At 44.8% G+C, this 21,674-nt stretch overlaps 1 protein-coding gene across 1 annotated transcript in view; it reads left to right on the forward strand.

Moving 5' to 3' along the window:
* Window positions 1-12,405: 12,405 nt before the first annotated feature.
* SCAMP1 (secretory carrier membrane protein 1) overlaps window positions 12,406-21,674 on the forward strand; it is a 39,988-nt gene continuing 30,719 nt past the window's right edge. The window contains exon 1 of the mRNA XM_073680172.1: window positions 12,406-12,588. Within this exon, the coding sequence (XP_073536273.1) occupies window positions 12,532-12,588 (57 nt within the window). The 5' untranslated portion in view covers window positions 12,406-12,531. The remainder of the gene's footprint in view (window positions 12,589-21,674) is intronic.

Consider the following 21,674-nt stretch of genomic DNA (forward strand, 5'->3'; position numbering starts at 1 on the left):
CGTAACACATTATACCTTATGCATAATTTGGAGGTTGCATTATACTTTATGGATGACTATGGGGGTGCATTATACTTTATGGATGACTATCAGGTGCATTATACTTTATGGATGGCTATGGGGTGCATTATACTTTATGAATGACAAAGGGGGTGCATTATACTTTATGGATGACTATGGAGGTGCATTATACTTTATTGATGACTATGGGGCACATTATACTTTATGGAGGACTGTGAACTGTGCATTATATTTGATGGGATGGCTATGTGGGTGCATTATACTACTATGGATGACTGGGGGTGCATTATACTTTATGGATGACTATGAGGGTGCATTATACTTTATGGATCACTATTGGGGTGCATTATACTTTATGGAGGACTATGGGGGTGCATTATACTTTATGGATGACAATGGGAGTGCATTATACTTTATGGGTGACTATGGGGGTGCATTATAATACTATGGATGACTGGGGGTGCATAATACTTTATGGATGATTTTGGGGGTGAATTATACTTTATGGATGACTATGAGGTGCATTATAATTTATAGATAACTATGGGGAAGCATTATACTACTATAGATGATTATGCGGTGCATTATATTATATAGACTGTGGACTGTGCATTATACTTCATAGGATGACTATGGGGTGCAATATACTACTATGGATGACTATGGGGTGCTTTATACTTTATAGGATGACTATAGGGGTGCACAATACTACTATGGATGACTGGGTGTGCATTATATGTTATGGATGACTATGGGGTGCATTTTATACTTTATGGATGGCTATGGGTGTGCATTATACGTTATGGATGAATATGGGGGTGCATTATATGTTATGGATGACTATGGGGTGCATTATACTTTATGGATGACTATAGGGTGCATTATACTTCATGGAGGACAATGGGGGTGCATCATACTTTATAGGATGATTATAGAGGTGCATTATACTACTATGGATGACTATGGGGGTGCATTATATGTTATGGATGACTATGGGGATGCATTATATGTTATGGATGACTATGGGGTGCATTATACTTTATGGATGACAATGGGGGTGCATTATACTTTATAGATGACTAAGGGGGTGCATTATACTTTATGGATGACTATGGGGCACATTATACTTTATAGGATGGCTATGTGTGTGCATTATACTTTATAGGATGGCTATGTGTGTGCATTATACTTGTTAGAACCTTGCTCTTAGGTTTTTTCCTTTGCTGGTCACATGACCTTGTTGGCCTATTTAATCCTGCTCCGCCCTTCTGGCTTTGCTGGACTTCATTGTATAACTACTTTCTAGCTAGCCTGTGCTCTGTATCTACTCTGTTAGTTTGCTTGGTCTACGGACCTCTGTGTTCTTTATATTTTGTTTGTTCGTCTGTCTGCTACTATTTCTGTTAGGAGGTGTCCCATTTTCCTCCCAGTCCTTAGTACTTGTAGGGATTCCTTCCCCACATCTATAGGTCTCCGTACAGACTAGCTTAGGACTTTAGCAGGTCTGATCGCAGGATCAGGTCCCCTGTTACATCGTAGGGATCAAGCTGAGTTCTATCGTAGGGACAGATCTCCTCTCTTTCCTTAGCTCTGGTAGCAGAACATAACAGTAAGTCCAGCCTGCAAATTCTCTAAGGAAAGATTTTTCTGTTCCATCATGGTGTCGGTTCAGGATTTGGCTCATCGCCTGCAGGGACTCTCTCTGGAGGTGGCCGAGCTCCGTCAGCACGTGAGTAACTGTCCTGGAGCACATTTCTTGGAGCCTAAGGTATGTTTGCCGGATTTATTTTTTGGTGAACACCGAGAATTTTTTTCATTTAAAAATGCTTGCTTATTGTATTTTCGTTTGAGACCCAAGTCCTCTGGGGATGAATCCCAGCGCATAGGGTTCATAATGTCACTTTTGCGCAAAGAGCCTCAGGAGTGGGCCTTTTCTTTGCAACCTAGTGATACATGCTTCAGATCAGTGGATAGTTTTTTTTCTGCTTTGGGGCTATTATATGATGATCCTGACCGTGTCGCATCAGCTGAGACTGAGTTGAGACGTTTGAGACAGGGATCAGGTAATGTGGAAAAATATTGTACTCATTTCCGTCGTTGGTCTACTCAAACAGGGTGGAACGATTCTGCTCTGAAAAGTCTATTTCTTGCTGGGCTCAATGAAAGGGTTAAAGACCTGCTAATTGCTTATCCTACACCTGAAGATTTGCAACAGGCTATGCAATTAGCTATACGGGTGGATAGGAGACTGCGTGCAAGGGTTAATGAGAGCAAATCCTCTGCTATGTCAGTTTCTGGTTATGAGAATGTGTGTACTAACAGTGGTGAACCGATGGAGATTGGATCGGTGGCACCTCGCTCTCAAGAAAAAGACCGTCGATTTTCTGAAGGCTTGTGTTTCTATTGCGGAAAATCTGGTCATTTGATTAAAGGCTGTGAGCTTCGTATGAAGAAAGAAAAAAAAATGGTCAGTCATGCCCGTATTGCCTGTTTAAATTCCAAGGGTGTATTTTTAGCTGCTTCCACGATTGCTCAGGAAAAATTAATGGAATTTCGGGTGTTTGTTGATTGTGGGTCTACTCTGAATGTAATTGATGGGGGATTCTTGGAAAGACTCAATTTAAAACCCGAACCTTTATCATCCCCCATTGCTGTGGTTTCTGTGGATGGTTCCCCTTTGAAGAATATTACTCTCAAGGTCTGTGAATTTCCTCTCACTATTAATGGTGTTCACCATGAGAAATTGGATTTGGTAGTTTTGAATAACTTGCCTTCTCCAGTAATATTGGGATTGCCCTGGTTAAAATTTCACAATCCTGTACTGGATTGGTCTACCAGTGAAATTAAATCCTGGAGCCATAAATGTTATGACAAGTGTTGTAACGGGCGTATTGCAGCTTTGGATAGGGGAGAATTGCCTGTTCCTATTCAGGATTTTTGGAGAGTTTTTTCTGAGAAGGAATCGCAGGTTTTGCCTCCCCCTAGAGACTATGATTGTTCTATTGAATTTGTCCCTGGAGCGACTCTTCCTAAAAGTCGTTTATTTAACCTTACTATTCCTGAGAGGAAGGCTTTGGAGGAATACATACAGACAAGTTTGGCCGCCGGTCACATTAGGCCCTCTAAGTCTCCTGTGGCGGTTGGATTTTTTTTTGTAAAAAAAAAGAACGGCGGTTTACGTCCTTGTCTGGATTTTCGTGAGATTAACAAAATTACTGTACGCAATCCTTACCCACTGCCATTGATTCCTGATCTGTTTAACCAGTTAATGGGGGCCAAGTGGTTCTCTAAAATTGACCTTAAGGGGGCATACAATCTGTTGCGCATGAAGGAGGGTGACGAATGGAAGACTGCTTTTAACACTCCTGTGGGTCATTTTGAGAATCTGGTTATGCCTTTTGGTCTTACTAATGCTCCTGCATTTTTTCAGAATCTTATTAATGACATCCTTAGACCTTTGATCGGCAAAAATGTGGTTGTGTATTTGGATGACATTTTGATTTATTCGCCGGATCTGGAGTCTCATTGGCGGAGCGTACGTGAGGTATTACAGTTATTAATGGACAATTCGCTTTTTGCTAAGCTGGAGAAATGTGAGTTCGCTGTACAGAGAATTAGTTTTTTGGGTTACATTATCTCCAGCGAAGGTTTTGAGATGGACCCGATTAAAGTTCAAGCTGTACAGGAATGGCCTAGGCCTATTGGTTTGAAATCGATACAGAGGTTTTTAGGTTTCGCCAATTATTACAGAAAATTCATAAAAAATTTTTCTAGTATTGTCAAACCTCTGACCGATCTCACCAGGAAAGGTGCTGATGCGGTTCAGTGGTCTTCTGAGGCCATTGAAGCTTTTGTGTATCTCAAGGAGAGGTTCACCTCTGCTCCCATCCTTATGCAGCCTGATGTGACTAAGCCGTTTTTGGTTGAGGTTGATGCTTCCTCTGTGGGGGTTGGCGCAGTATTGTCTCAGGATAACGGGGATGGATTACATCCCTGTGCCTTTTTTTCAAAAAAAATTTCGGAGACTGAACTGAATTACGATATTGGTAATCGGGAATTATTGGCTATTAAACTCGCATTTGAACACTGGCGCCACTTCTTGGAAGGTGCGGAATTTCCCGTTCAGGTTCTTACGGATCATAAAAATCTGATATATCTTGATGCTGCCAAGCGCCTGAATGCCCGTCAGGCTAGGTGGGCACTGTTTTTCTCGCGGTTTAATTTCTCCGTTACTTACATCCCTGGTACTAAGAATGTTAAGGCGGATGCCTTGTCTCGCAGTTTTTCTCCCATAGTCGGTGCTGAGAAAGAGGAGAACATTTTACAAGAAGGTGTTGTGATAGCTGCTTTGGACTCCGTTTTGGAAGATGAGATTCTTAAAGCACAGGAGAATGCCCCATCTAACACTCCTCATGGGAGGTTGTTTGTGCCTGGGACCTTTAGGAGAGATTTGTTTGTTGAGTGTCACGAATCTCAGTTGGCAGGTCATCCCGGAATCTCTGAGACCAAGAGACTGGTGGGTCGCAGTTTTTGGTGGCCTGGATGGCAGAAGGAAGTCATTAAGTGGGTGCGTCAATGTACTATATGTGCTAGATCTAAGTCCTCACATACTCCTGCTGCGGGGTTGCTTTGTCCTTTGGAGGTTCCCAGTGCTCCTTGGACACATTTGGCTATGGACTTTATAACTGACCTTCCCCCCTCTGAGGGTTTTACTGTCATCTGGGTGGTCGTGGACCGTTTTAGCAAGATGTGTCACTTGGTTCCCTTCGTCAAACTGCCCTGCGCTAAAACTCTCGCTAAGGCCTTTGTCAAGGAAATTGTCAGACTTCATGGCGTTCCTACTGACATTGTTTCTGATAGGGGTCCTCAGTTCGTGGCTCGTTTTTGGCGTGCCTTTTGTGACAGGTTGGGAGTTCATTTGTCGTTCTCGTCCGGATATCATCCTGAATCTAATGGCCAGACAGAAAGGAAAAACCAGGATGTTGAGCAGTTCTTGCGTTGTTTTGTGGCAGACAATCAAGAGGGGTGGTCTGAGTTTCTGCCACTTGCTGAATTTGCTCTTAACAACCATACATCTTCTTCTGCTGGTTGTTCGCCTTTTTTTTGTTGTTCTGGGAGACATCCGTCTTTTGGGTCGTTCTCCAAGTTGGGATCTGCTGTGCCTGAGGAGGAGAATTTTTCCGGTGATTTAGAGAGAGTTTGGACGGATGTGCGTTGTAATCTTCAGGAGGCCAACAGAAAATCTAAAGACTACTTTGATAGGAAACGACAGGAGGTTTTGTTCGCTGTTGGTGACATGGTTTGGTTGTCCTCTAGGAATCTGCGGTTGAGGATTCCTTCTAAGAAATTGGGTCCCAAGTTTGTAGGGCCCTTTAAGGTGCTTCAGGTTGTCAACCAATCTGCTGTTAGGTTGGAGGTTCCTACCTCCTGGAGAATTAATCCGGTATTTCATGTCTCTCTGTTGAAAAAAGCGGTTGTATCGGATTGTGACGCCTCTGCCTCTGTTCCTCCGGTGGTGGAGGACGGGGAATATGAAATTTCTCGCATCCTTAACTCTAGACGGTATAGAGGTAGTTTGCAGTATCTTGTGGCCTGGAAAGGTTTCGGACCCGAGGATAACTCTTGGGTGAGGTCGGATGATGTTTCCGCGTCCAGACTTATCAGAGCGTTTCACAGGAGATTTCCTGATAAGCCTGGTCCTAGGGGATCCGGAGGATCCTCTTAGAAGGGGGGGTACTGTTAGAACCTTGCTCTTAGGTTTTTTCCTTTGCTGGTCACATGACCTTGTTGGCCTATTTAATCCTGCTCCGCCCTTCTGGCTTTGCTGGACTTCATTGTATAACTACTTTCTAGCTAGCCTGTGCTCTGTATCTACTCTGTTAGTTTGCTTGGTCTACGGACCTCTGTGTTCTTTATATTTTGTTTGTTCGTCTGTCTGCTACTATTTCTGTTAGGAGGTGTCCCATTTTCCTCCCAGTCCTTAGTACTTGTAGGGATTCCTTCCCCACATCTATAGGTCTCCGTACAGACTAGCTTAGGACTTTAGCAGGTCTGATCGCAGGATCAGGTCCCCTGTTACATAGTAGGGATCAAGCTGAGTTCTATCGTAGGGACAGATCTCCTCTCTTTCCTTAGCTCTGGTAGCAGAACATAACAATACTACTATGGATGACTGAGGGTGCATTATACTTTATGAATGACTATTGGGTGCATTATACTTTATGCATGACTATGGGGCCCATTATACTTTATGGATGACTATTGGCTGTGCATTATACTTTATGGATGACTATGGGCTGTGCATTATACTACATGGATGACTATGAGCTGTGCAGTATATTATATGGAGGACTATGGGATCCATTATACTATATGGCGGACTATGGGGGGTGTATTATACTTCTTCTATGGAGCTCCATGACTTATATGTACGCCCCTGGTGAGTATAATGGTTTATTTTCTTCTATACATTAAAGAACAGCGACAGACGGGGGATATATTTACCAGGATGGGTCTCGGGATAAGGGACACTTAGCAGAATGGGGGATATATATACCAGGATGGGACAAGGATGTGGGACATATATACAAGGATGGAGGACACATATAAATAATTTATTCAGGTCAGGATGGAGGGCCCCGGTCCAAATATTGCATCGGGGCCCATCAGACTCTAGTTACGCCACTGTATATATCCTTTTACTATTGGAAGAAATTCTGTAAAACTGGGAAATCATCTAATCTGAGGGGTTCACTATTTGTTTTGGACCTACTTGTATTACATAGAATAAAGACTCCTTAATGAATAAAAAATAAATGAGAAATAGAGGTTAGATGAAGGACACAACAAGAGGTGACATAGAGCCATACTTACTGTCTCCACGATCTGCAACCCTTAAATGGAATGTTGGTTCTGCAGCTCCTGTAATGTGTGTGATGTCATAATGCAAGGGGGCGGAGCCAGAAACCACAACGTCCTCTGTGATTTTTCTGTGCCATACAACTACTGGGTATCCAAGCTGGACTTGTGGCATGAACTGTCCTTCTATGCCTTGGAGGTACTGGCCTGCCCTGCCGCTAGCATTTTTTCAGTTCGGGTGTCACGGGTGTGTCAGAGATGACAGACAGTCGCCCTGCAGTTGGTGGCAGGAGATCTCTACGTTTCGCATTACAGACATCTTCTTAGAGGCTGGCTGTCTCTAGGACCCAGCGGCTACCTCTCTCTGGCTAATTAGCTCCCTGGCCTGGGTGTATAAATACCTGGTGTGTCTGAGAGGGAGTTGCCGGTGATATTCATTACTACTTGTTAGGCTTTAGCAAGAGCAGAACTTCGTCCTCTCTGGAGCTTGAGGCCGTGTACGCATTTGTTTGGAGTGGTCTAAAGCTAAGCAATTCCCCCGTTTGTCTACCTTTGTCTATAGAGTTTAGTGGAGATTGACTAGTGCTCATCTCCTTCCTTCCCTAGCTGTAGCCATACACCAAGAAAAGTCAGGGCGATTGGTGAAGAGCCAATATAGGGATGGTAGTTGAGACAGGGTGACATTAGACCAGACTAGGAGGTCTCCACTCCCCCTTTCCCTAGTGTCTGGGCTCCCTTTCCCTCTGTGTTGCACTAAGTCTTTACCACACCTTGCATGACAGCGGGTTACTAGTGCCGCCAGACGTATAATAACTGATAAGCGCATCCGCCTGTCAACTGAATATGCTAACATGCTGACTCTTATCAAAATGTACAAGGCCTGGATTGGCCCAGACTTCCCACCGGATGATAGCAGCGGAACATAAAACCAATTCAAATGTTCCTTTTTTTCCTGATGTACTCTCATGCACCCCCTCCTACCCAAAAAAGGGTATACGGTTCATGGTTTCTTCTTTTTCTATTCCTCCTTCTCCTTTTCCTCCACCATATCAACAGGATCATCATGCGGCCCTCACTCATAATTTTTAGAGGGTCACCACGTGACCCTCGATCTTAATTTTTCCAGGGTGTGTATGATGCCCTCCTTCATAATTTTTATAGGACGTGACTGAGGCCTACTTTTACAATTCTCTTACATATGTATATTTTTGCCATGTTTTTCAGCCAGTGCATAGGCTTTATGAGTCTAGGAAGTCTCACTACCTACCAATTTTAACAGAATGTGTATGAGGCCCTCCTTTATGTCTAGTGCAGGGTGTATCAGAGTCCCTCTTCTTTCTAATTTTTGGCAGTTCTTGCATTGTCCGCATAGGCTTTGTGACTTTCAGAGTCCCTCCTTCATAAATGAAACAGGATGTGTCTGACCATGTCACACACACCACATGCCCAGATAAGGCATACCTCTGAACTTTTGCAGAAAAGAAAGAGGGACACACCATGCGGCACGCGTAGCGCACCATGGCAAATTTTGTTCACGCCCATGGCCACAAACCCATACACGCCCATTTACCATTATCTTTCTCCCCCGGCAGGAGGAGTTGTCAGAGGGACGCTGGCAGTGAGGGAAATTCAGCAGATGCCAGATAGTGCAGGGCGCAAACCCAAATCCAGGACTGTATCTGGGACAGTTGGGACTAGAGATGAGAGGATGGATTCACGGGACTCCAGTCCAGCTTCCAGATCAGTGGTACCTGGTGGCTGGACAGGAGGCTGCGAATCTCTAACCATCCAGGTGTCCCCGGCAGCTTTTGATCACCCAGGGCAGCGCAATGTCATCTGTGTGTTCTGCTCATCTCTAGTTGGGACTTGTGGATTATTTTTTTGATCCTTCATTCACAGTCGGAGCGGCCAGCACTTTCTCATCTTTATGTAGCTTCAGTATACGATTTCTGGCTTTTTTTGTGGCTGTAAGGCCGTGTTCACACGTTGCAGAAATACTGTGTTTTTTGTTTTCAGCAGATGTCCGCACCAAACTACACAATAACAATCTTCTCCCCCTTATTTGATGCGTTTTTTGGTGCAGATGTGAAGCCGCATTTTTAATCTTCTTTTTATAGTTCTGAAAAGCTTTGATTCTGCACTTAAAGACAAGAGAGAAAAAAAAGCACCAAAACCGCATAGTTCAGCCACCTCCATGGGAGCACAGCGGGTGCCATTTTTGTTAAAGTAGTTTTTATTAAGGATTTTTTACATAAATGGGGTAAAGAAAAAGGGGGGAGACATATTATAAATACACAGTAATATAGAAGAAGGAGGGAGACATATTATAAATCCACTGTAATATAGAAGGGGGGAGACATATTATAAATACACAGTGATATAGAAGAAGGGGGAGACATATTATAAATACACAGTGATATAGAAGCAAACAAGAACAAAATAAAACAAAAAAAGCTAAATTAAAAGGGATGAAAGATATAGGCAAAATAATGGATGGAAAGAGTTAAGGATGAGAAGGGGGAAGGAAAAATATGATTTATTAAGGAAAATGGGAAAAAAGGAAAAATTTTAAATTAAAGGGATAGAAGGAAAATGAAAAAGATTGGTATGTACAGCATAGGCAAGGGAAAGGGGTCACGATACACATATAAGATACCTTATACAACCCCTGGCAAAAATTATGGAATCACCGGGCTCGGAGGATGTTCATTCAGTTGTTTAATGTTGTTGAAAAAAAGCAGATCACAGACATGGCACAAAACTAAAGTCATTTCAAATGGCAACTTTAGGGCTTTAAGAAACACTAAAAGAAATCAAGATAAAAAATGTGGTACTCAGTAAAGGTAATTTTTTTCAGACCAAGCAGAGGGAAAAAAATTATGGAATCACTCAATACTGAGGAAAAAATTATGGAATCACCCTGTAAATTTTCATTTCCAAAACTAACACCTGCATCAAATTAGATCTGCTCGTTAGTCTGCATCTAAAAAGGAGTGATCACACCTTGGAGAGCTGTTGCACAAAATGGACTGACATGAATCATGGCTCCAACAGGGGAGATGTAAATTGAAACAAAGGAGCTGGAGTGGTACCCGGATGAACTACAGGCTTGAGGAGAGACACATAAAAGGAATGGGGGATCTGTAACGAGGCAGGGAGTTTCAACTTGTACGCCACTGGATTTATTTGGCTTAGAATCTCGAAAGGACCGATGAACCGCGGACCCAACTTGTATGAAGGTTTCTTGAGACGAACATACTTGGAGGATAGCCAAACCTTGCCCCTTGACAGAATAGAGGTGGGTCCAGATGTTTCTTGTCGGCATGTCTCTTCATCCGCTCAGAGGATTGCAGCAGCGCAGCGCAGTTTTCGTGTCCTCCAAAATCACAGAAAAGTCTCTGACGAGAGACTCCGCAGCAGCATTGTCAACAGAAGTAGAAACAGGAAACGAAATATTGGGATGCTGACCGTACACCACAAAGAAGGGAGATTTGGCTGAGGATTCACTCACATGGTTATTGTAGGAAAATTCGGCCCAAGGCACAAGCTCCACCCAGCCGCTATGGTGAGCGTTGACGAAGTGCCGAAGGAAGCTAGTGAGGATCTGATTGATACGCTCAGCCTGACCATTGGACTGAGGATGATAAGCCGAAGAGAAATCCAATGCGACATTCAGCAGCTTGCATGTGGCTCTCCAGAAGCGTGAAGTAAACTGAACTCATCTATCCGAGATAATATGAAGAGGTCGGCCGTGGAGACGGAAGATGTGAAGGATGAAGTCTTTAGCTAGCACTGGCACAGAAGGAAGACTCGGCAAGGGAATGAAGTGGTCCATCTTGGAGAAGTGGTCAGCGACCATCCACATGACAGTACAACCAGCTGATACAGGAAGATCCGTGATGAAATCCATTGCAATATGTTGCCACGGAGCGGAAGGCAGGGGGAGAGGAAGAAGTCGACCAGTTGGAAGTTGCCTAAGCGTCTTGTTACGGGCACAGGAAGAGCAAGCAGAGACAAAATCCACAATGTCCTTGCGAAGGGTCGGCCACCAATAATGTCGGGAAATTCGGCCATAGTTGAGTTGCTTGGCCTTGTTTCCATGTCAACTGTATGTTTTTTGGCCCAATTTTACCATGAAGACCACTTTTGTCCAGACTTCTCTTAACAGTATATGGGTGTAGCTGGGATCCCCTGGTTACCGCCAATTCTGAGATGGTGGCTCACGGGACTGAAAGCTGACAGCACCCAGGACTGAAAGCCGGTGGTTCCCAGGACTGAAAGCCAACAGCTCCTGGGACTGAAAACTGGCAGCTTACGGGACTGAAAGCTATCGGATCACAGGACTGAAAGCCGACAGCTCCCGGCACTGAAAGCTGGCGGCTCACGGGACTGAAAGCTGGCTGTCACGGGGCTGAAAGCCAACAGCGCTTGCATTGGAACGCATGGAATCCGCATCACTGGATCTGTACATGCGCATTCCATTCGTTTCAATGTGCGGATGGTACCCGGGTCTGGAGAAGAGGAGACTCTCCTCCGGACCCGGGTACCATAGAAAAAGAATAAAAAATAAATATACTTACCTTCTGATGGCCCCGGTGTGCTTGTCTTGGCTTGCCGGCAGATCGCGGTGGACTCAAGGACCTGCGCTGACGTCATTTAGTCATGTGATGGCAGGTCCTTCAGTGTACCGCGATCTGCCGGCAAGCTGAGATGCATCGAATAAAGACTCCGTGGGCCATCAGAAGGTAAGTATATTTATTTTTTTACCATTCTTTCCGTCACACTATATAAATCCATGCCGGCTGCATGGATTTATATAGTGTGACCAAGTTGTCAAGCACTTTCCAAGTGATGCTAAAATTGCTTGGAAAGCGCTTGTCAACCCGCATGCAGAAATGCAAGTGAAGAACGCTTCACTTCCGCTTGTCCCTGGCGGGAAAAACGTATGTAAAATCCGCATGTACAATCCGCATGCGTTTTTTCTGCCAGGGAGATGCAGAAACGCTCAGGAAAAATCCGGAACATTTCTGCATCGTGGGCACATACCTTAAAGCCATCAGCTCCCAGGACTCATAGCTGGTGTCTTGCAGGAGGAACGGTTCTGTTCGGCGCACAGAGGTGTAACGCTATTTGCCTGCACATTAACCCTATACCTGCAGGTTCCCAGTAACACGTCTAGTTTGGAAAGGATTCTTACTCCGCAGCACTTTCCACCCCGCCTACATCGTGTGCACAGCGCCGTATGGGATTATTCGTCGTATGTCACCTTTGTATTAATAACCTGTAAACTAAACTGACAGGAACCATGCTGGAGTCTGCAGATGTTCCTCTGATGCCCCCACATCTCCCCTCCTCCCAGGATTATGCCCGGTGGGCTTCCTCCCGGGATTACATGTGTGCGGGTACTATGTGGCCGGCGCCCAGGAGGCTCTGTCCTCCCGTTACCCCCATGTAATCCCCCTGCAGCTGACTGCACCACGTGACGCGGAGGGGCGGAGCCGTAGAAGCCCTAGCTGAGGCGGACGACCAGGGTTACGTGTATGAGACTGTGACGTCATTTCCGGAGCGGCCATTTCTGCTGTTTAGGATTATAGGATAACGGTACGTGCGGGTCCGTGCTCCGGGAGCTGCCCGTGAGCCCTCACCGCAGCCATGTCCGACTTCGACAGCAACCCGTTTGCGGATCCGGACCTGAACAATCCCTTTAAGGTGAGCAGCGTGTGACCGGGGCGGGGATGGAGCGGTGCCATTCATTGACAGCTCTTTGTTGACAGGCAGTTTGTATGTGTGTGACGTCATCTGCTCCCGCCCCCTACCCCTGTGTGTAGTGGTATCTCCCGGTGCTGCAGGAGATCTGCGGGGCTGTGGGGATCGCTGACTCCGTGGACGACACCTTCTGACCGCTCCTTACAGGGAAGCTCCACCTCGGACATGGTGAGGAGATTGCAGGGCTGCTGTGTCAGCACTAGGACCTCTGTGGCTGCTGATGACATCATCAGACCCAGTTATATGAGCCTAGGATGTGTGATGTCATTACGTCCTGCAGTGTCACTGCTGACTACATGTGCTGAGTACAGGCTGCCATGAATGAGGCTTTTCATCCGTCTCGCTTTTCTGACTGTTTTCAGATTGACCCCATTCGATCCTTACACAGCAGAGGATAACTGTATCCCCCCAAACTGCCCCAGCCCCTTCTCCGGGTGCAAATGGCTGACAATGATTCCCTTCTGGTTTCTGATAGATGCAGCATAATTTAAAAGGTGTGACTCCAAAAACAGCGATCATCAAATTCTAATGACCTCTAAAGAGTCCTGGGGGCGGAGCTGCTGCTGCTCCTCCTGTAAAGAGTCCTGGGGCGGAGCTGCTGCTGCTCCTCCTGTAAAGAGTCCTGGGGGCGGAGCTGCTGCTGCTCCTCCTGTAAAGAGTCCTGGGGGCGGAGCTGCTGCTGCTCCTCCTGTAAAGAGTCCTGGGGGCGGAGCTGCTGCTGCTCCTCCTGTAAAGAGTCCTGGGGGCGGAGCTGCTGCTGCTCCTCCTGTAAAGAGTCCTGGGGGCGGAGCTGCTGCTGCTCCTCCTGTAAAGAGTCCTGGGGGCGGAGCTGCTGCTGCTCCTCCTGTAAAGAGTCCTGGGGGCGGAGCTGCTGCTGCTCCTCCTGTAAAGAGTCCTGGGGGCGGAGCTGCTGCTGCTGCTGCTGTGGAGTCCCGCTAGCCTCCTCTCCTGCCTGATGGGCATCCCACAAGTCATGATACACCAGCGGATGTAAAGCAGAGCCCAGAATCCTTCTTCCCTGCACTGGAGTGTAGTGATGTATTCTGGTCCGTGGGACATCGGGCAAGTCAGAAGGAAGACCTGCCAGTGTGACTCTCCAGTGAAGAGGCTCCACCCCCTTGACTCCTTGAAGGACATTAGAATATAGCCCTCTGTTTTTAAATGACTGTTTTTATACCAGGACTTGGGCTGTTCTTACATTTCTATGTAATGGGAGAGAACTAGTGCACCGCTAAGGGCAGTGGTGGAGATCCGCATACATAAAGGACTATTCATTCAATGACTAGTAATAGAGATGAGCAAATCGATTCATGTGGACACCACTACTCCATACACATCACAGCTGGGGTCGGCCGTGTGGATGAGCCCTAACTCGGGATATGACTTGTAATAAAGGATAGAGAACCAGTTATCCGGCCGTGCAGTAATCCGTCCCGTCCTCAGCGCACCATTACTACGTTTGTACATTGATATGTGGCTGGCCGTTGTGCGATGGACGGGGCCATTTCATTAGTGCAGAGCCTCCAGTATTGGGTTACCTGCAGGTCTGGTGTCACATTATTCATGAGGCGCTGCAGGTTGTGTTCGGCTTTCATTCATCCATCATGGCCTCAGGATACATTTCTTGTGCTTGTTTCTGAGTTTGTTGGAATAATAATAATCCGCTGACTAGCGCTGCCATTCTCGTTGTCTGCTGTTCTGGGCCTCCTGTAATCCCTTATGTCCTGTCTACCTTGTGTGATGCTCGGCTGTGGGATTATCTGTTTTCCTGTAATGTTTGGGGCCCTGCATTACTGATGATGTGCAGATTTGCATTTCCTGCTGTTTGCACATCATGGCTGTTATATTGTTCATTGTCTGGTATTTCAGATTAAAGGGATCCTATGTACAATAATGATATACCGCGGCACTCGTCAGTCCGTGTTATCATACTTGTTACTGTAACGGGGCATACTTGTTACTGTAATGGGGCATACTTGTTACAGTAACGGGGCATACTTGTGGCATCACCTTTTTACATAGTCCTTCTTCAGGCTTGGCACCATCACATACCTGCCACTAATGTGATAAAATGGTTTGGGGCCGGCCACTGTCTTGTCTTTTTGTATATTGGCTTTACCGTGTGCTTCCATTGCTGAGAGACACAGAGCTTAATTCAGAGCCGCTAGAAGTTTTTTCGTTGCCACGTATTGTGAGACGTTGTCTCCTCCAAATTAAATTGTAAAATCTAAGTACATGTACAAAGAGAGAGAACCCCACTGACACTCATTGTCAGAAGAGAACTCCTTTATTTCATCATCTGGTCACTCTTCATATAGGTTGTCAATAGTCCTGCATTATAACAATGTAATTGGCTCAGCTTATCTCTAAAGAATGCACTGGCATTAGCATACATACTTCTAGTTGGCTAAAATGAACACTTTATTCTGGTCTAGGTGTAGCTTCTATGCCTTAATTTTTGTTTCTTTCTTTGGAATGTCTTTAGAAAAAGACATTCCTAAGACCTTCTTATCTGAGCACAGACTCCATATTACCAGTAAAGACATTCATGTAGAAAAACCAAATTAAGTCAGGATAGATAAATAACTCCTGCTCTCACAGGTTTGGTCCAATGGACTAATGTGTGTCAGGTATCTGATGCCATCCTGTTTTACTGCATTGACTGGATATACAAATTAAAGGCCCAAACCACAGGCATCATGAATCAGACACTGCAGCTTTTCAGAGAAAATCTAGTTTAAAGAGCCGTGGACTATGGCCTCGATTCATCAAGACCAGAGATTTCCTTGTTGATTTTGATGAGAGGGCTTTGTGGAGTCAAATGCTCCTGATTCATGAAAAAGTGCACACCTCTAAATGAATCGGGATCGTCTGACTAGTGGCGTGCGGCTCACAATAATCTTACTCCAGTCCCTGACTGGAGTAAGATTTCTGGCTTGAGTGACACCAGAGCTCATGGTGTCACGCTCTCACCGCGGAGCTGGTAGAAGCTGGCGTAAAATCGCCAAAACTTGCAGCTTTGACTCCCAGTTGTGTAAAAATTTAGTGACTTTTCAAAGCGATTTACAATAGAATTTTGTCTAAATTGCCTTGATGAATTGGGCCCTTTGTGTCTTCACTGACTAGTCCAGCGTAGTTCCCAGTGGCTTGTCTCTGCCCCAATCCCTTTCACAGACAGCTTTTTCTCTATGTACAGTACAGACCAAAAGTTTGGACACACCTTCTCATTTTAAAGATTTAACTGTATTTTCATGACTATGAAAATTGTACATTCACACTGAAGGCATCAAAACTATGAATGAACACATGTGGAATTATATACTTAACAAAAAAGTGTGAAACAACTGAAAATATGTCTTATATTCTAGGTTCTTCAAAGTAAGCCACCTTTTGGCTTTGATGACTGCTTTGCACACTCTTGGCATTCTCTTGATGAGCTTCAAGAGGTAGTCACCGGAAATGGTCTTCCAACAATCTTGAAGGAGTTCCCAGAGATGCTTAGCACTTGTTGGCCCTTTTGCCTTCACTCTGCGGTCCAGCTCACCCCAAACCATCTCGATTGGGTTCAGGTCTGGTGACTGTGGAGGCCAGGTCATCTAGCGTAGCACCCCATCACTCTCCTTCTTGGTCAAATAGCCATTACACAGCCTGGAGGTGTGTTTGGGGACATTGTCCTGTTGAAAAATAAATGATGGTCCAACTAAACGCAAACCGGATGGAATAGCATGCCGCTGCAAGATGCTGTGGTAGCCATGCTGGTTCAGTATGCCTTCAATTTTGAATAAATCCCCAACAGTGTCACCAGCAAAGCACCCCCACACCATCACACCTCCTCCTCCATGCTTCACGGTGGGAACCAGGCATGTAGATTCCATCCGTTCACCTTTTCTGCGTCGCACAAAGACACGGTGGTTGGAACCAAAGATCTCAAATTTGGACTCATCAGACCAAAGCTCAGATTTCCACTGGTCTAATGTCCATTCCTTGTGTTCTTTAGCCCAAACAAGTCTCTTCTGCTTGTTGCCTGTCCTTAGCAGTGGTTTCCTAGCAGCTATTTTGCCATGAAGGCCTGCTGCACAAAGTGTTAGAACTCTCCTGTTAGGTTTTTTTTAGTTTGCTGGTCACATGACCATTTTTGCCTATTTAATCCGGCTCCGCCCTCCTGGCCTTGCTGGACTTCATTGTATTTACTACTCTTGAGCTAGCTTGGTGCTCTGTTGCCGTTCTCTGTTAGTTTTGCTAGGTCTTCTGACCTCTATGCTTTTTGTTGTGTGTTTGTCTTTGACTGCTACTATTTCTGCTAGGAGGTGTCCAACTTATCCCAGTCCCTAGTTCTTGTAGGGATCCCTCCCTCACATCTATAGGTCTTCGTACAGACTAGCCGAGGACTTTAGCGGGTCTGATCGCAGGATCAGGTTCCCCGTTACATCGTAGGGATCTAGTTTAGTTCTATTGTAGGGACAGATCTCCTGTCTTTCCTTAGTCCCTGTAGCAGATCATAACACAAAGTCTCCTCTTAACAGTTGTTGAAGAGATGTGTCTGCTGCTAGAACTCTGTGTGGCATTGACCTGGTCTCTAATCTGAGCTGCTGTTAACCTGCGATTTCTGAGGCTGGTGACTTGGATAAACTTATCCTCAGAAGCAGAGGTGGACTCTTGGTCTTCCTTTCCTGGGGAGGTCCTCATGTGAGCCAGTTTCTTTGTAGTGCTTGATGGTTTTTGCAACTGCACTTGGGGACACTTTCAAAGTTTTCCCAATTTTTTGCACTGACTGACCTTCATTTCTTAAAGTAATGATGACCACTTGTTTTTCTTTACATAGCTGCTTTTTTCTTGCCATAATACAAGTTCTAACAGTCTATTCAGTAGGAATATCAGCTGTGTATCTACCTGACTTCTGCACAACACAACTGATGGTCCCAACCCCATTTATAAGGCAAGAAATCCCACTTATTAAACCTGACAGGGCACACCTGTGAAGTGAAAACCATTTCCGGTGACTACCTCTTGAAGCTCATCAAGAGAATGCCAAGAGTGTGCAAAGCAGTCATCAAAGGAAAAGGTGGCTACTTTGAAGAACCTAGAATATAAGACATATTTTCAGTTGTTTCACACTTTTTTTGTTAAGTATATAATTCCACATGTGTTAATTCATAGTTTTGATGTCTTCGGTGTGAATGTACAATTTTCATAGTCATGAAAATACAGAAAAATCTTTAAATGAGAAGGTGGGTCCAAACTTTTGGTCTGTACTGTACACACATAGGAAGAGACCTGTTAGTCACCTGGAGTGGGGTGGGCAGCAGCCGCCAGGGGTTGCGTTGCACTAGTCAGGTCTTTCTCTATAGTCCCTGGCCCGCTCTTCAAACTTTATCTCCCCTGAAAGGCTGTAATCAGACACCCAACGTCAGGTTCATGCTGCCTTGATGACAGGTTCCCCATTAAAGGGGGGGTTCTCTGGGCTTATGGTATTATGACCTATTCGTAGGTAAGCTCATCAGTGTCAGATCCGTGCGGACCCACCATCCAGCACTCTTACTCATGAGCTGTTGTGGTGGTCTGGCTTAATCATTGGATGTGTCTACACAGCCCCAATCATTGTGCAGCGTATGATGTCCGATACGAGCTGTTCTGCAGTACCTGTCAGCGGCTGCTACACACTGCATGTGGATGTGCGGTTCCATTCTGCCAGAGCTGCTAATAGCTGATCGTGGAGGTGCCCGGTATCAGACCGCCATCGATCTGATATTGACAAGCTATCTTAAGAATAGGTCAATACTAAATGCCAAGACAATATCTTTAACAAAGTTGCATTTAATTAAGTGCTCAAAGGGTTTCATCCAGAATGATTCTTCATTTGATGTTTCTCTGTCACGTCGTCGCCTGACTCCTGCAGCCAATCACAGGGGTTATGTGACGAGGGAATGGTGAAGTCATGGCTTGCAGTCTTGGCACTGATCACTATAGTGGTCTGCACCGAATCCAGGGGGGGTGACAGCCGATAATGAACTAAATAAACATTTTGTCATTTTCATCCCATCCATGATTCCTCAAGATTTTCTATTTGGTGAAGTTGGAAAAACCCCTTAAGACTAGGCCACCAGTGCATATCCAGGGGACTCATGTTAAGGAGACTGTGGGACAGTTCACACTTAAAGTTGTTGTCTGGGCTTGGCGCAAAAGTCTGCAGTCATTCAGTGATTGCCGACTGCCTACTGTGACAGCGTGGTTCCCTGCTATCACCAGTGAAAGGGGCGGCCGTATGATGCACGTTATCTCTGTTTTTGATTTGTGTCACAGCTACATGTCCTTGATTTTTTTTTTTTTGCACACACACAGATGTGAACGGCTCCATAAATGCTGAGAACAACTTAGAAAAACACACATAGATCACACATGTGAAGTATGAGATAAAAGGACAGTCTTCTATCAGTGTGAGGATCCGCTTTTCATCTATTTTTGGTGCTTGTTTTTATCTTCAGTGTCTTGTTTTTCTCATATGCAAAAAGTAAAATCCAGCTGATTGTTTGCAATAATGCCCTGTCCACATGACGCAATTGTACTGTGATTTAGGAGCACTTGCTGCATGTGAACATGGCCTAAAATGTGAAAAAAAGAGCCCTCTGATGAGACTTTTTTTATTATCTATAATGGACACATTAATTTGAGGCACTGTCACCAGGTCAGAGGTGTCCAGGTTTTTGCTCCTATTTTATTCCAGTGTCTCCCCTGTGATGATCTGGTTTTTGTTTCCTTAATATCCGCCATACAGTTCCAGAAATGAGACTTTTTATTTGGTGCTAATTTTGGGGGATTTTTGTTCCAATGGGGCGTGGCTCACAGGCCTCTCTTGGGGTGCGTCTTAAAGGGGTATTCCCATTTCCAAGATCCTATCCCAATATGTAGTAGGTGTAGTAATAATATTAGTAAATGCTTCCAATTAGAAGTGTAGCATGGTTTTTCTGATTCGCTATGTCTCTTTCCTCATGTGCAGACATTGCAGGACCTTGGGTATCCATGGTTACAACCACTAATATAGCGACTGCTAGTTGGTAGTGGTTGTAACCATGGATACCTATGGCCTTGCAGTGCCTGCACATGAGGAAAGTGATGTAGCGAATCAGAAGAACTATACTACATTTCTAATTGGAGCTATTTGCTAATATTATTATTTTTACACCTACTACATATTGGGATTGGATCTTGGAGATGGGAATACCCCTTTTAAGGCTGCTCTGTATAATTATCTGTTATGCGAACAATGGAGGTCTGAATGAGGCTTTATGATGGTAGTATTCTTGGTGACTGGCTGAGCTGGTCCGCACCTCCGCTCACCATGATGCTCCGTGACCTCACAATGACTCTTTACTCTACACAATATTCTTGAACTGCTTGCGCAATTTTGAAGAATTTGGCACCAAAAAATGACAGTGATACCACAAAATGAAAAAAGAAAGTAGCTTAAACCCCCCCACAGATGATGAATCGGGGCCTTCGTTTCTGCACATCTGTCCATGAATTGTGTTTGGTATTGCTAACTAGTGGCTCTGAAGTAAGTGGGATGAGCAGCTGGCCGCAGACAGCCGGTGTGGGGTGTTGTGCTGATTTCTTAAGGAGAGAGTCAAGTTTCCTAATCCTGGACAACCCCTTTAACTGTAGGAAATCCTGGACAACCCCTTTAACTGTAGGAGCACATGATGAACCTGCCTGAAAACCAAAAGTTTCTCCAAAGAAAGAACATATGCATTCCTTTTCACTTCACTTTACATTACAAGTCTGTGGGATGGATCAAAAGAAGCCCGGATAAGTTTTTCAGTATTCTACTAATGTCTTTGCTTTAAAAACCGCTAGCAATTTATTTATTTTTTTTGAGTGAAGAAAATGCGAGTAAAAAAAAAAAAAATGACAGAAATCGGACGCCTCTGTGATCTGCTGCTTATCATATGAGAACGTTGGTGTGCCGGAACATTTTATCTGCATCTAGAAGTTTTAGAGAGCAAATTCCTCTGAAGACGTCGTATGGGTGACCGGAGGGGCCGTGGAGTTACAGAAAGTCTGCTTTCACCTCTCAACCACATTTACACTTTATATACAGGGTGTCCCTAAAGTGTGGACACACAGGCAAAATACATATTTTCAAGAAATGAAATTTATTAACAACATTTTATTAAGTTGGAATATTCATTGTGATTTTCTTCAGTTGCGATGCAAGGGTTGATGCTCTTTGCAAAATTCACGTGAACTCGATGTAATAAATCTAGATTGCCGTCAATTTTAGCTCATTCATTCTTTATGCATTCAATCATAGCATACCCCACAAAAAAGTCAAGGGGGCTAAAAGTCAGATTTATTCTGTGGAGGAAAAAAAATATAATTTAATATAAAGTCCTATGTGTCCAGACTTTGGGGCCTCCCTATATGTCCCAGTAAGGCCACGTTCACACATTTAGTATTTTACATCAGTATTTGTAAGCCAAAACCAGGAGGAACAATCGGAGGGAAAGTATAATAGAAACATGTCACCACTTCTGTATTTACCACCCTCTCCTGGTTTTGGCTTTCAAATACTGCTGTAAAAGACTGATCAAATACTGAACGTGTGAATGTGGCCTAAGTTACTGGTCAGCCCTCAGATCAGCCAGCAATAAGTAATGCAATGTATTTACAGAGTTACTTATCTGTTGAAACGTTCACATCGGGATCAAGGTGGATTTTGTTCTTACATGGGGTTTTTCCATGATCATTTTTGTTCCCTGACTTGGTGCAGTGTAATCATAGTAAAGTCAGCTCTACTCTCCCTCCGCTGGTGTAGAGCTGCCTCTCCGCCGTTGCTTCAGTCTTTGTTTACAGGCTGCAGTGGTGACGTCACTACTACAGTGCACGTGACCACTGCAACCAATCACTGGGCTCAGACATCTCATGCTGACTATCTCGGCATCACCGCTGAGCTCAGAGATGGGCAGCAGTGGGCATGTGCCTTGTAGTCATGATGCCTCCGCTCCAGCCATGTCCACAAATAACCAGAGGTG

This window comes from Phyllobates terribilis, unplaced genomic scaffold (genome assembly GCF_046119375.1).
Source record: "Phyllobates terribilis strain yellow unplaced genomic scaffold, ASM4611937v1 Scaffold_1__5_contigs__length_1240528914, whole genome shotgun sequence".
NCBI classification, from domain to species: Eukaryota; Metazoa; Chordata; class Amphibia; order Anura; family Dendrobatidae; genus Phyllobates; species Phyllobates terribilis.